The sequence below is a fragment of the Ambystoma mexicanum genome, chromosome 10, assembly GCF_040938575.1.
Source record: "Ambystoma mexicanum isolate Mex_15411 chromosome 10, UKY_AmexF1_1, whole genome shotgun sequence".
Taxonomy (NCBI): Eukaryota; Metazoa; Chordata; class Amphibia; order Caudata; family Ambystomatidae; genus Ambystoma; species Ambystoma mexicanum.
In genome coordinates this window covers 13,453,177-13,469,234 of record NC_090932.1, presented here as the reverse complement: position 1 = coordinate 13,469,234, position 16,058 = coordinate 13,453,177, and the positions used below count along the sequence as shown (strand labels likewise).

The following is a 16,058-nucleotide window of genomic DNA, read 5'->3' as shown; positions in this document are numbered from 1 at the left end:
GTATTTCTGCCAGGGCATGTATTTCTGCCAGGTGTATGTATTTCTGCCAGGGCATGTATTTCTGCCAGGGCATGTATTTCTGCCAGGTGTATGTATTTCTGCCAGGGCATGCATTTCTGCCAGGGCATGTATTTCTGCCAGGTGTATGTATTTCTGCCAGGTGTATGTATTTCTGCCAGGGCATGTATTTCTGCCAGGGCATGCATTTCTGCCAGGGCATGTATTTCTGCCAGGTGTATGTATTTCTGCCAGGGCATGTATTTCTGCCAGGTGTATGTATTTCTGCCAGGGCATGTATTTCTGCCAGGTGTATATGCCAGGCGCTTTCTGGACCTCGGAAGCGGTTATAATGTCTTAGGATGAGGACTTTTGACCCAAACTCATGGCCCTTGGTGCTTTGGCCCATAAGGGTATATAGTCTGAGCTGTGCCGTGGCGCAGAGAACGTGTTGCCATCAACACTGTGCACACTATGCTTTGTTTTTCATGTCTCAGTGGCACTTGTACCCACTAATATGAAATGTGGGTTCACATAAATCCAGGGGACATCTTGGCACATTGGCTTATTTGCCCGTACCATGGCCTCTTGCCAGTCACCCAGGAAACCTCAACAATGCCTCTACAACTCCATGCAAGGTGGGGTGCAGCCTGTCAGGTTAGGGGTTCCGAAGAGGTGCTGAGCTCGCAAAAAGGGTCTCAAAGCCCCTGCAGCTTCTCCCACTCCCACCCAATGAGAGTTTGACCAGTTCCAAACATCATAACCTTTACTAGGACCCAACCCTTTTGGGCCCTGGCAGGAAGATATGTTGAGGACAGCAAATACAATGTGTGAATTTGGGTAGTTTTGTGGGTATGTGCTTTTATTTAGGGTCCCCTGAGAGATGCTTTGCAAGAAACCAAAGCAAGCAGGTGCATTTCCCAGGTGACTTTATTCTGAACATTGTCTATGCTTCAGGAATCCCTGATCTTCTGCTGGCAGGTGTGCCACTTCTGTTGAATGATTGCATTGCTTGTTTCTTGTCCCACTTTCCCACTTCAGAGGGTCCCCTCTAGCTGGTTAATCAGGGATTTGCTATTCTCAACTATATCTTGGTTTTTGTCTGGGCCCCATATTGGGGGTGGGTGTCTCGATTTCCTGCTCCGTCTCCCTTCTAGTCCAATGAAGGGCAGATGTCTCCTTCCACCTTCAGCTTTGCCTTCTGGAGCGTCTTTGGCTCGATGGAAGTCCTTCTCGCTTTCTTAGGGGAGTCGCCCTGTCCTCATGTTGCCTCTGTAAAGTTGGATCTTAATCCATGCATAGAAAACATTGAAACCCTCTTCTGCACAGACCTTTGGGAAGTGCGTCTTCATCCTGCCAAGATGAAGTCTTCTGCCTGGTCTTGCCAAACCCGGTCAATATCCAACTAAAAGTATTTTCCAACTTATTCCTAATAAGTCACAAGTAAGTTAGAGTTACTCATAGTCATTTTTGTTAATCAAAGGGCCCTGTCCAGGTTTAAGACAATGGGCCTCATTACACGGTAGGCGGTGAGCCATGGCGCTATTAGCGACATGGCTCATGCCGGTAAAATACCGGCACCGCCTTGGCGGAAAGGGGATTTACCGCCCCATTCCAAGGTTGGAGGGGCGGTAAATCCCCCTTCCGCCATTGCCCTTCCCCATTCCCATTTCTGCCCCATAGGGCTTTTCTTTTTGTTTTTTTGTTTTGCTTTCTTTTATCAGCGCGATTTAGCTCTTTACATAACTGTCCATAAATTAGAAAAGTACCAATGCTTTATTTTGAAGTAGCTGGAGCTTGGAGAGTTTGGAGGAAGAAGTGCCCATGAGGAGTACATTGCAGAAGTCAACCAGGTAGGGCACCATCGGGACAAGCAGACAGCGTGATTAAACTGATGCTAGTTCCATTAAAGTTGTTAGTGAGGTAAGCCCAAGTGTACCTTCTAATTCAAAGAGTAATGTATGTCAATTTGTCCTATGTAAAGCGCTTTTGATTAAGTGCTATATAAAAACCAAGTGATTATAATTTGTTAATATAAGACAGTGTAATATTAGAGCATGTGTATAGGCCAAACATGACAGAAGGAACCATGTCTGTTTACTTTCAGAAGGCTTTCAAGCCACTGGTTTCCCAGATTAAGCTCTTTATAACAAAATATTTGAACAGACTTTTTTTGGTAACTCCCTTAATGATATTCTGGTTATTTCTGCTATTGCTTTAAAGCACGCCCAAATAGGTGAAATCATTCACTTCTTGCAACAAGTGCAATACATTCCATGGCCACAGATGGATAAGGATAACTTAAAATGCAAGCTAACTAGTTTGACTTCGGGGGCTGGGAAAAGGATATATGAGCTAGAAAAAATGACAGGAGGAAACACGCTGGCCATAGGAGACATAGGGGTTCAGTGCACCATGGCTGCCTCCAAACTCGGTCCAGGTCCGGGTTCCTTGAATGAGGAATTACGGGGCCATTCCAACCTTAGAGGACCTGGTAATTCCTCATTCAATTTACCCATCCCAATCCCCATTTGAGCCCCCATAGGGCTCAATGGGAATGGAGAGGGAGCTAACAACGGGTCCGTTAATAAGGGTCCCGTTATTAGCTCCCTGGTCCTTTAGCAGCTCCCACTATGGGCGTCTAGTAAAACCCGCCGCCCTTAGCGGGACCTGCTAAAGGACCTTTTAATGTGGCAGTAAGGGGTTAATGGCACCAGCATTTTTACCTCCACTGTTAACCCCTTACCGCCGCACTCATAATGAGGTCCATAGAAGGTCTCCTGGCAGCCATTCTTGGGGAAATGGCTGATGACATATGGAGGCGAACTGGATATTCAAGTGTGACAGTACAAAACACAGCGCATGGCGGAGCACTGTTTAATCATTGTAGGGAAGATGCTTGGAGGGCACTCAGGGTACAGTATCCTGACACATCAGAAATGGGTGTAATTATGACATGTAAAATGAAGGAAGATTAAGACCCTGTTGCTTATATTCAGGATATTTAGGAGAAATGACAGCTTGAAACGCATGAGCCATGGGAAAAAACAGTGGCACTATTTTATCATATTTTATGTCAGGGGTTACCAGAACCAGTACAAAGACAGATGAAAAAACAAGTGGGGGTGGAAGCGAAGCCATGGGCTGAGATACAGTTGACTATAATACATCATTGTCAGTTATTAGAAGAGAAAAACAAAAAGAAGGATGAAACTAGAAAAATTGAGGAAGCCAAATTGGTTCAGAAAAAGTTGTCAGAGTTTGCCATAGAAGGGGCGGTATTGACAAGCGTAGAAGGAATGGGTATGCAGGAAGCAGTAGGTACATCACAGGCGAATAATTTACGCCTGATGGATCAAGATAGTTATGGGTTTCCACCACGAGGCAGAGATATGAGTTTTAGGGGAAGAGGGGGCAGATTTCAGAACAACTGAGGTGGATTTCAAAACACTCAGAAAGAGAGCCAAAGTACTCAGGGAGGATATAACCAAGGAAGGTTTGCCAGCGGGTCACCCCCACTGTGTTGGAATTGTGGAATAATGGGGCATATTGCGCCCCATGTGAAAAAGTGTACAAAAGAGCCACTTTTCAAGAGGGCGGACAGCTTATCCACCACCATACAGCACACAAACAAGAGAGGGCTTTGCCCAGGATAACACACCCTATCAGGCACAGGCACTACAAGTACAGCAGGTACACCAGCAGGGACAAGCACAAATGCACCCACCGCAGGGACAGTGACAACAAGCACCTATGCAGACACAACAATATGCAAATACAGGACAATTATTGAACTTAGAATATGAGGTGTCAATGTGGTAGGAGGAAATCCTTTCACTGGGACAGGGATGAGTTTGTACCCTCAATAGGACAGATCACAGGGTGACCTGATGTGTTCAGTACTATCTGTGACACCAGACCTCCAATAGGAATCAAGGGTTGGTGTGACAATAGTGGGCACATCTTTTCTTTTCTTGTAGACAATGGCGCAACTCATTTGCGTATACGGGAGGGAAAATACCCAATGTCAGGTATTGCCATGAATGCTCAAGGGTTCTCTGGAGCTACACATTTAGTTCCTTTTACTGATAAATTACTGGTCTGTATACGGCAATGTGACATGTCCGTTCCTTTGTTATATTCACAGCAGAAACAGTTAATATTTTGGGAAGAGATTTAATGACAAATCCTAACATGACAATTTCATTTGCTGATCAATGAATAGTGTGCTCCACTCCAGGAATACATGCGAGAGTTTATACTGACATACACAGGTCACATGGCTGTATGAGGCATCCCAGTAGATCCATAAGTCTTCCCATTTGGAGTAAGCATTTTGTTGACATGGCTACCTGGGCTGGTAGGGAAAATTGTGAGGATACCTGATGAGTTTTTATTTAGACTACAAATACGTATGGATGAGGAAGATGGACAGACTATTCCGATAGAGTTGGAAGCAGCTATAGTACGAGGCGAGATAGCAATGCTTCAAGGGGTAGATGGCAAAGGAAGGTCATGGAGGATGGTGATAGCTCTGGAGGAGGGGTACAGATTGACTGACATAACAGATGAAGATATGTTCAGAGAAGAGCATATCAATGACAATGTGATGTTCTTTATGAGCATTACATACTGGATAAGGATTGAGAAGAGAGAAATCCCACAGAGAAAGGCAATAATGCAGCAACGACCAGCATTTTTGCAGGAAGACCTTAAAAAGGTACCAAGTGCCCTATGGACCACAGGCCCCTATGACGTAGGTTTATTGAAGGGAATAGGAGAGGTTAAAATAAAGCTTAAGCCGGGAGCAATTCTACACCAAGTGAAACAGTACCCCATGTCTTGAGAGGCTGATGAAGGTATATGCCATACTATTTCAGCACTGATGAATCAGGGAATCCTAGTGCCATTGGAGTCATCGTGCAATACTGCGGTGCATCTGATACAAAAATCTAAAGGGGGGGTAGTGAAGATTCATCCAGGACCTAAGGCCGCTTAATCAGATTGTAGAAGCAGAGTTTCCTTTAGTTGCTAATCCTGAGACAATAGTGTGCATCATCCCAGTTGAAGATCAGTATTTCACTGTGATCAATTTGAAAAATAAGGTTTTCTCGATCCTGTTGCATAAGGACTCACAAGATCTGACTTCCTTTACGTTTAGACAAAAGAGACAAAAAAAATACTTGTCTTCCTCAAGGGTACTGTGAGTCCCCATCGATCTTTAGTAGGGTCCTACAGATGGATCTAGGCACTATCGATCTTAAGAGTACAGTGATACAGTACATAGATGACATATTGATTTGCAGTACAACAGAGGGTGAGTGTAGGCAAGACATTCTCCAACTAATGACTATTTTAGCAGACAAGGGATATAAATTGGACAAGGAGAAATTACAGTATTGCCAGGAAGAGGTGTTGCACATAGGCCAGTTAATTACACATGAAGGGAAGAAAGTGACACTCGAAAGGGCTGAGGCAATTATGAAGACACTGAAAACAATCACAGTGAGACAGATGCAGCAGCTTCTGGGCTTGTGCAATTACTAAAGAGTCTGAATGTTTGATTACAGCACATATACCAAGCCACTTTTGCAAGCGTTAAAGAAAACACAAGGTGGTAAGGAAAAGATAGAATGGACTAAAGAAATGGAGGATGAATTTGAGGATTGAAAAGAGCAATTTGTACAGCTCCAGTTTTAGGGATTCCAAACTATGGCGACACATTTTATTTATTTTCACACACAAATGGGGCAGTCATGACAGCAGTACTTACACAAAGGAGAACACTGAGGTATAAAACTTTGGCATACTACAGCAGGATTTTGGACGCACTTATGAGAGGACATTTCCCGTGCAAACAATCTTGGGCGGCTGTCCCATTTGCAGTAGAGAAGTAGAGAAGTCCACAAGTATTGTAATTTAATTGGAGAACGCCTTATTTGTTATTTTAGGAAAACCCAAGGGCTCGTTAACATCCCAAAGAGCTTCAGCTTCTGAAGTAATGATTTCCAATCCAGCAATTAAAATCGCAAGATGTAAAGTAGTGAATCCAGCCATGTTTGTAGCTGAACCTGTAGAAGAAGGGGACCACGTGCATGACTGTGCAAATTATGTTGAATTGTATGATGATATACCCCGTGTGAAGGAGAATGCTTTAGTGGGAGGGGAGATTATTTTTATTGATGGTTCTTCGAAAATATACAAGATTAGTGGCGAGAGTCATTCAGGGTCTGTAGTGGTAAGACACAGACTAAATGGTGAATTTGAAGTAGTGACAAGTGCAAGACTACCGTCTCACTTTTCCGCACAAGCAGCAGAATTAGTTGCACTTATTGTTGCACTTGAGAAACATGAAGGACAGGAAGTGATGTGTACGGTGACTCTGCCTATGTGACGTCGACCATACACGCAAGGCTGTCATGTTGCAAAATGAGGGGCAATCTCTGTGCGGACGGCTCTCCGGTACACATGTGTCCTTACTGGACAGGCTCATCAAGGCACTACATCTCCCAGTGGCCAAAGTGGTCGTACAATGGGCAGCCCTTACTAAACAAACATACTTTATCTCTCATGTAAATGAAGCTGCAGACATAGAAGCCAAAATGGTTGCATATTCTTCAGACATTTCGAATTCTGATACTGAAGATATGAAAGAAAATGTAACCAGAAACATGTTAGTACGAGAAGGGTTTAATATGCTGTCAATTACCCAATTAATAAAGATTCTGGGAAGAGCACCGCAGGAAGAGAAAGTGCTATGAAAACAAAGGGGGCGTTCTTTATCATCCATGGAAGCTTCATGGTGACAGGAAAGCACTGCAAAGCCAGTAATGCCAATGGCACTATTTAAAGTTGGACTTGAATAACTGAATTACCCCGCGCATATAACCAGGGAAAGTCTTGCTGCCACTATGGCAGAAGACTGGTTAATTCCTAATTTACTGGAATGGTTGCACAGTTCATGGTGAATTGCAAGGTTTGCTGCTGGGCATACACTGAAAACAATTAGAGAGGTAATACCTCGACCAAATGGTCACTTTCAGCATTTACATGTCTATTATGTCAATATGCTGCAGACATGTAATGGCTACAGGTATCTATTAGTGGTGGTGTCGAAGATGGTCCGTGTGCGCACCCTGATGCCACTTGAGCAGCAAAGTTTGTAGTGCGCAAAGTCTTCCCAAGTTGGGGTGTGTGCGAAGTACTAAGATCTGATAATGGCCCACATTTTGTTAATGAACTATTTGAATAGGGCTTTTATTGAGTATAAAGCACACGTTTTCTTCTGCGTATCACCCACAAGCAAATGCCTATCCCTAGCCTTATATGCCCATCAGAATCAGCTAGGTTCTGACCACTACCTCACCCCTTATGAATTAGTGACAGGACATCATATGTGAATGCCTCTTACACCTCCATCTAAGGTCAGGAGTCATGCCCACAGTGTAGCAAATACTCTAGGTGATAAAATGCATGATTATTTGACATGCATGACTACAGTATTTCTTTAATTTTAGATCAAGTCAAGCATTGGGGGAGAGGTCTAGGAACATGGAAGAGGACAATCCAGTGACCAATCCAAGTGAACTATCGCCACCACCAATGTTATATGTTGGAGACCTGATTCTTATGAAGAACTTCACTAGAAGGTGGCAGGCACCTAGGTTGAATGGCCCCTTTGTTGCTAAGGAAGTTTCCCCTTCTGCAGTCAAGGTATCAGGAAGAGGAGCTTTGCTGCATCTAGGTGACGTGAAGGTTTATAAAGGCGAAACCCTCCCTCCAACGGTTGCTGACCTAGAAGCAAGACAAGAAGACCAATTTCCGCGTGTGCAGACTTGATCGATGACCAAGAAGAAGGACAATAAAGCAGCAAGTGATTAGCACATATTTCTTTTGGACTGGAATTCAATGGACTCTTATTGTATATTTTAGCAGGAAGTGCAAAGACTTCCAGAGGCTGAAACAAACTTTTAGAAATGTACTGAAGAAATTAATAATACATTAAGATTAAGCATAAACATCAGTTCTTGATTAGAAATTGAAAGAGAGATCAATATCTAGATTAATTTTGTGGAGAATATTGATTTTAATTGATAAAATACATGATACCTGTTGGCAGTAGCACAAACAGTCTTGTGCTTGCTATTATTGTGTTCATACTTCCATCCTACCCTGCCCTTGTTCGGAGAGATATTAATATTCACACCTTTTTTACATGATCCCAAGAATGGTCCAGTGATAAGGAGTCTATTGACAGAGATCATTGAGCAAATTGTACAATTACAGATACAAAATAGAATACTTGCAGTACAAAATGTTTCAAGAAGAAGATAATGTGATTATAGAAAGAGCACATGTCCAACAAGTATTAGGATGGCACACACATGTTTTTCCAGACTCCTATGCCTGATATATGTATGTCTATTTGTACTTTTTATCTCTCTGTATCTTACATTTCTGAAAATCTATTTTCCTACTGATTGAATTGAAAAACGATTGTCTATGATTCTTCCAAGTACAGGTACAAATGATGATATTTGTTTTAATCTCTATGATCATGTTAAGAGACATAAGAGAGATGTAGAAGAAGATACTCGGGGGATAAATACCTACCTTGATAATACACCTCACCTAGGGAATAACATGTGGTATCAGCACATGAGAAAGTGGCGGGTGTAATCTGATGAGAATTGCTATGTCTGCGCTCCCATCCCCTGTGTCATGATGACCGTCAAAACCTTTATTTCAAAAGAGATGCCGGCGCAGGATGCGAAGTGCCTCCGTCACCTATCAGCATGCACTACCAGAGCACAGTTCCAGGAAGCTGGGCAACATTGCGATGGAGATCAAGACAATTGTTTCCATACCAGGATGATTATATCAAAGCAACACAAATGGAGAAGGAACCTTGATGGACAGGTAGGATGCTTGTGTACCCTGCTGCAGGTCAGGATGAGGTGATCATTGAAGAAATGAAGAGAATTAACTGTTCTGACATGACAAAGAAGACTGGAATTCCTGGATGCTGGGAACGGTCACAGCTGCCGATCTATGGGCAAGTACACACCAGTAAAGGATGGGAAGATGCAATGATGTCATGTGCAGCTCTTTTACTGAGAAAGGAAGCAGTACAAGGAGTACAGAAGGTCAATGGTGAGTGCTTGAAGGTGTGGTCTAAGTACTCTATACTGCTAACATGGGTGGAAGATGAAGCTGGGCTAGTATCTGTAGTGCCATTAATAAATGCGTCCATGTGCTTTCAAAGCAAGGGAAATAATTAAGTCAGACATAATAAGGGGTGTAAACACACCACGGACATTGCAGGAATGAGGAGAGGGACGGCTGACCTAATGGAACGGTATTGGGCCTGAGGATCTAGAGCATATTTGAAATTACGCAGGAATTGGCGTGGAGTGTGCTCTTTGGTACACAATCCATTTTCCAGCATTGGTGATCCCACAAAGTTACCTGAAGATTGAAGAGTTTCCAAAAGTAGATCGACACCTGAGAAGAAGGGCAATAGAACTCCGGCAAAAAAGGAGAACAAATTACTTCAAAAGCAGCTTTTGATGACATTCCCGATGAGCACAAATTATTCCGTAAAACTGCAGCGTTTTTCACATCTATATTCATACCTGGGGTTCAAACTGCTGTAAATGCCAGATGGCTCCAAATCACCAGATGGGAGCTGCTGCAACCAATCAATGACACTATAGAGGGATTTAACTCGAGATAAGAAGAATTGAGGGGCATAAGGCTGATGATCGTCAAGAACAGGTATTAGAGACCTCTGGGTATTAAGAGCGTTATAAATAACCTATCATAACAGGTATGTCCTCGACATGATGACAGCTATGGAAGGAGGTGTTTTCGCCAAGATCGGGCCATCATGTTGTACATTCATACCATCTCATGACGGAGAGAACGGGACATGGACAAAGGCCATATCGATGTTGACAGATTTACACATTAAAATGGTGGACGAAACATCAACTATTGAAGATGACAGTCGGTTTTCATTCATGTTCTCATCGATTCCTTACTGGATTGCAAACTTATTCCAGTTCCTTGGAGCTATTTTGGTGTTAATAATATTTGGATTCTCTGTGATAAGGATAATAATTGGCCAATGTAAGAAAACTGCCAAAAAGTCAGTAGGAATGAAGATCATGATTGATGCATTTGTTTGCATCGTGTGCTCATGGTGGCCCTGAATCATGCTGTTCCAATCTTCATCTTGTATCCTAGCTTGCAACATTATGTGTTACTACTGACTTCTGAAATTGTATTCGCTCTCCCCTCTTGCTTCTCCACTCTTTTTGAATGCTTCCTCTCTGTTCTCTCCTCCTCTCCCTTTTCCTATCTCCTCCCCTCCTCTCCTTACTTTCTTCTATGTACGTACTCTATCAGAATTGTCCCTGGACCTAGTATGATAGCAACATCGTCTATCTCCTCTCACCTCCCCTTAATTGCCCCCCCTCTCCAGCACTATCTGAAATGTCTTCAGGCCTAGTACGATAGTCGATTGTTTTGTTCCTCCCCTCCCATTCTGCACCCCATTTTCTCACCTTTTGTTTTTCTCCGGCTCTACCAGCAATTTTGTCAGGCCTAGTACGGTAGTCGCCTGTCTGTTTCCATTTCCTTCCCACTCTCCCCCTCCCTTCCTTATCTATGTCTTAGCTCTTGCACTATCTGAAATGTCAACAGGCGAGTACGATCGTTAATTTGACATCTTTACTGTTCATGGCCTGTAAGAATGTCATTGAATGTTCCCTTGTTCCCTCCCTTGCCTTGAAGCGCTTTGAAACACATTGTGTATAGGCGCTACATAAATAAACAGTCATATCATATCATATCATATCAAGGATGAACCAGAAGCAAAGGAGCTGACTGATGACACCATCAGAGATTACATAAAGGTCGGCATTGTAGCACCTGAGGGAACAAAGTTCTGGTATCCAAAGGATCATAAAAGATATGTGGGATGATGGGTCTACTGTGCCCCAAATGGACAATGGGCCTCATTACAAGGTTGCCGGTCCAGTAACAATGGTACTGGTAAGCTTGCCGGTACCGTTGTTACTGGACCGGCAAACTACGAGTTCTACACACGTGTGCCTTTCCGCCCACCAGGTCTGACCTGGAGGGCATACCAGCACCCGCTAGCAGACCTCAACGGATGCACCTGCATCATTCATGAATGGTGCCGGTGCATCCGGCCTCCCCATTCCCATTGAGTTCAATGGGACAAAAATGGGAATGGCAGTTATAATTAACGGCACCCGGCAATGGGGATTTACCGGGTCTGCCGGGGCTGTAATGCCCTGGTAAATTCCCGTTGGTGGGTGCCGGTAAATGAATGACTCCAGCGACAGCTGTGCCGTTATTCACTGGCATGGCTACCACCAGACTCATAATGAGGCCAAATGTAACTACATGACCTGGAGTGTGGATGAACACATTAAAACAGCGGGCACCCTGAGCGGGGTGACAAAGATATGGACACAAACAGATATTTCTTCAAGAGAAAATACAAGGACACTGAGAGAATTGAGGAGGTGGTTGAGGACTCGACCAGAGGGGGGAATGTAGAGGAGCAGCTGTGTACAACTGCAGGAGATCCCGCCCCTAGCTCCCCTGTATTAGAGACATGAGATTGTGCCGTGTCTAACACCAGCCATGATACCAATACCGCAGCAAGTGTTCGAAAGAAGATACCCATTGAGACAACCCTACAGAATGTACCCTTGACGTGAGGATAACCTACAGGAGGAAAAACCTGAAGGAGTATGAAAAGAAGCTAACCAATGAATCGATAATGTCATAAGGAAGTGTGCACGATGTCTCAAGACAAAGAACTATGACAAGGTATGTGTCCTAGAGGACAAATGCTGACGCAAGAGGTCAAATGAACTATCGACATAGACAAGAAGAAAACTGCACAATAAACAAGATGTGGAAGAAAACAGAAGTTCAATTCATGTACAGACACAGAAACGCAAGATAGATTAAGTAATCATAGAAGCTAGCAATAATTAGAGAATAGAATGCAGGCAAAGCCTCCATTGTACAGAACCTGGACATTGGTATCATGAATTTAGTAAACCAGACCCCATGAAGCGGGAATGGAAAACTGTGTTGCAGCAAGAATAATAGGCTGATGAAGCTGCATGGTGAGTCTGTCTGGCCTGCAGTGAACACTGAAGCAACCAAGGTCAGCTATCTATTCTGGAAAGGAGTGAGCATGCAGAGGATTAATCTTTTCTTGTTAAAGTGCAAGAAGAAACACCAAGGATGCCAAGTTTTAATTCCTTTAGAGCATTTAAAAACCTGCAAAATGCACCAGATGGTGGTCTCCTGTCATGTGAGCCAAGGATGAAAATAGAGTTTTAGCTTGGAGTCCCAGACACAATAGCGAGAGCCCTCACTCCCATGCATTCCCAAATATGAGAATACTCTACAAGGCCAAGTACAAAAACAATCTTCATGGCAGAAGGCATGGGCGATGAGAGATGATGGGCTGATTGGGTGGCCGGATCGTTTTATGCCGCTTCTCCTTGCTCCTGGGTCTGGGCTTATGTGCTGGTAAATTTACAGAATGTTCCAGATATGGCATAAGCATGCCAACCAATTTTATTAGTCCATATAATGAAGGACTTTATAGTTTTACGAGCAATGAGAAACTGTGTATCTAATGTTTCTGAAATTACTTGTTTTTAGCGGTAGGCATAAGTTGTCCACCTGATAATGAACAGCCAATAACAAACCTAGCTCCTATAGAAAAGTATACTTAGATGTCTCCCTTAACCAATCCCGACCCGCAATAGGTTTTTCAGTAATGCCACATAGCATGACGTCATTCTGATGCCTTATCTCGTATAAGGACAGTATTTTGTGTGAATAGCATTGAGAAACAGAGCGTACGTCTGCTGATGTTCATTTTAACCTCCCTGTTTTAGATCATTGTTAATAAAACAGTTCTTTGCCATCTTCCAGAGTTGGTTCCGTTCTTTTGACTCTGAATTACTCTGGTGTAATCCCGTCCATTCCATATGCACGTTCCTATGGCCATATGCTCAAACTCTAACTTCTTTGTGAATTGAATAGCCCTCTGCAAGGTTAGGTCAGAGTTACTCATTGTAACTTGGCCCGAGGTTCCTTAATAGTACTTTGTGAAGCAGTTACATTAAAAGTATAAACATGTAGGATTTATTTTGTATGTCCTCAAGCAATCAATATTATGGGACACTGACTTACCATTGTTCGGAGCAATATAACCTCTGCTTCTTCCAGGGGACATGGAACGCAGTTGGCCCACACATTCCACTCGGGCTTCCAATAGAAGACAAGCAGAAGAACCCCACACGATAGGATGTGTCCGAGGATGCATGCGGCACAGCGCATGGTGTGGTGTTTATAGCCAAACATCTCCTGTGAAATAGCAAAGCAGAGACAGGACTTGAAGGACTTTTAAAATAGAATTTTAATAAACTTCATAAAGGAATGTAATTGCTGTGCTTGTTGGGTTCCTCAAGTAAGAAGTGCAAATAAAAGTGTTCAAATTGTACAAGAAAGAACCATTCATTGAACTCTAGCTGAGACCAGGTGATCTGCCCCCACTGTTTCCTCTCCTGGGTACTTGTAGCTCCATAGCTGGCAATTGCCCCCCCCCTCAATCCCCTGTTGTTAGATCCCCACTCCCTTGTTTCTCAGCCCCCTAATCTTGTTCTTCCCCCTATGATTGTAAAGGGCTCATTTGCTTCCCGCAGCTAGATCCATGGTCAAAACTCCCCTAATAACAATAATAATAATAACAATAATAATAATAATAATAATAATAATAATAATAATAATAATAATAATAATAATAATAATAATAATAATAATAATAAATGACATTATATTATAACAAGCACAAAGGCCTTCTTTTTTGTTGCCTCAACATTTAACATTGCAAAGTATGACAAGGTTAATAATGAAAGCCCAGAGAGCACAGTGTGTGCAATCTTCTCTTTATTTCTCTTCATCTGATATGTGCATTCCCCCTTCTGTCCCCACTCCTTCCTGTCCCTTCTTAGCCTGGAACATGTCATGACCTGCCATGTGCCCAGATGTTTGCCCCTCCTACACAATAGCGCAGAGAGAACATGATAAACATCTCAGCAAAGACCCTCATTTCCTCCTTTTTATCATTTCAGCCAAAACATGTTCCCTTCCATCAGCTGGGCAACAGTGTGTTTCTCTCAAAATTCCCAAAAGAGAAAATATTTTATGTGTGTGTTGTTGAGGAGGGCCCAATTTGCTGCAATAGCATAAAAAACAATACCCAATAATGGAGTAGGCAAAGTTCACTGTAAAACCCAGCTTTATTCAAAACACAGACTAAGCGGCCGGGACTGCATACAAGTAGCTCTCGTATTAAAATAGGTGTGAGCGGTTTTTATATAAAGACTGTCTCATCAATAGCATTTCACTACAAAAGTGATTACAAAACTTATGAGTGCTGTTGATTGGTTAATATCCCAAGCTGCATAAAGAATATATAGGGGTTAGTTCTATGATAGGTTTAAACATATCTGATTGCTCAACCTGAAGCCAGCCCCCTATAGATAATAGTTTCACTATATCATTTACCTTGGCACTTTGACAAGACGTCAAGAAATGATGGGGACATATGGTGAGAGGCGAGAAGTCCATGGTCTGCAATATATTTTTTTATTTTTATTTATTTGTATGAATCAAAAAGAAAATTGATTTTTACAAAGAACTTTTCAAAGTCCGTTTCTCGTTTTGCCTTTGAAAGAAAGAACAAAAGAAGTGGAACAGCTGGGGTTTTCAGCCTTTTGAAGCCAATTTGAACTTGCACTGGAAGGTCAAGGTGTCGAGTCGCCTAGAGTCTCGGGTAGTAGAAGAGTCGGCGCGGAATCTCGGTCTGCAGAGATCGATTCAGAAGGTGCCAAGGTGTCCAGTTTAGCCATGATTTGCTGCACAAGTTGAGATGTGGCCATAAGGCAAGTGGGTTTATCTCCGCTGATCATTCTTGACCACCAACAAGATTCATTTTCCAAAGGGGGGTCCGAAGAAAAATGCTGCATGTAAGCCGTCCTGAGTTGTTTTGTTTCAGGGCAGCCCAGAAGCAGATGGCGAACTGTCTCTTTTTCATTTATCTTGCGACATAGTTTACAATATGAAGAGTTGGACAGGCCCCTAATGGTTTTAATTTCGTTTGTAGGTAGCAGGTTTAGTCTCGCTCTTAAAAGGTAATTTCTTGCTTTTCTATTAGGAAATTCTTTGAGGTATCCCTGCAGTTCGTTTAATTTCTTGGTATTTGGGGGCAGATGTTGCGTTAGCTTATTTTCTGAAGCTTTTGCGAGTGTTGTTATCCAGTCTAACTCTTTGGTTTTTTTTTAAATTTTTGCCGGATTTTGAATCAAATCGTCTTCATCGCAATCGATATCCTTCAGGATCGAGGAGACATACGACTTCCAGGTTTGTACGAGTTTGTTTGATCCAACTGCTAATTCTGTTTTGATGATTTTGTATAACAGTGGGCTTTCAGGGAGTAGGATTTTCCTGTAAAGTCTTAAGGAATTGCAGTTCAGGATCCCTTGTAGCGACAAAAGACTCAGTTCTCTGCGAATAGAAGCTACTGGTGTAGAAGCCGGCAGACGGAGAACTGTTCGCAAGTAGTAAGCCTCAAGTTTGGGCCAGATTTCACGCGGGAGCAATATCATTGCTTCTGTGCCGTAGGTTAAGGCAGGAACCACCTTCATTTTATAGAAGTCGATCGCAGGGATCGTTGAGAAGCAACCTAGTTTTTGATCAATTGCTTTTCCTTGAGTGGCTAGTTTCCTGGTTTTAGTTCTTAGGTGCTCTTGCATGGATGTTTCTTTTTTTGTATTATCCAGTATAATCCCTAGGTACTTGAAGTTTGGGACTGTTTCGATCTCTGCCGATTGGAAAAACCATTTTAGTTTTTCAGTTTTCTTTGTTGTTTTCTCCAAGGTAATTATTTTTGTTTTACCTTTGTTTACTTCCAGGTTGTTGGCTGTTACGTATTT

General features: G+C 42.7%; 1 protein-coding gene across 2 annotated transcripts in view; it reads right to left on the bottom strand.

Moving 5' to 3' along the window:
• LOC138491101 (probable cation-transporting ATPase 13A4) overlaps positions 1-16,058 on the bottom strand; it is a 978,968-nt gene that overhangs the window by 805,278 nt on the left and 157,632 nt on the right. For both annotated transcript variants that reach the window (XM_069617419.1, XM_069617420.1), the window contains exon 2: positions 13,255-13,428. In XM_069617419.1, the coding sequence (XP_069473520.1) occupies positions 13,255-13,428 (174 nt within the window). The remainder of the gene's footprint in view (positions 1-13,254; positions 13,429-16,058) is intronic.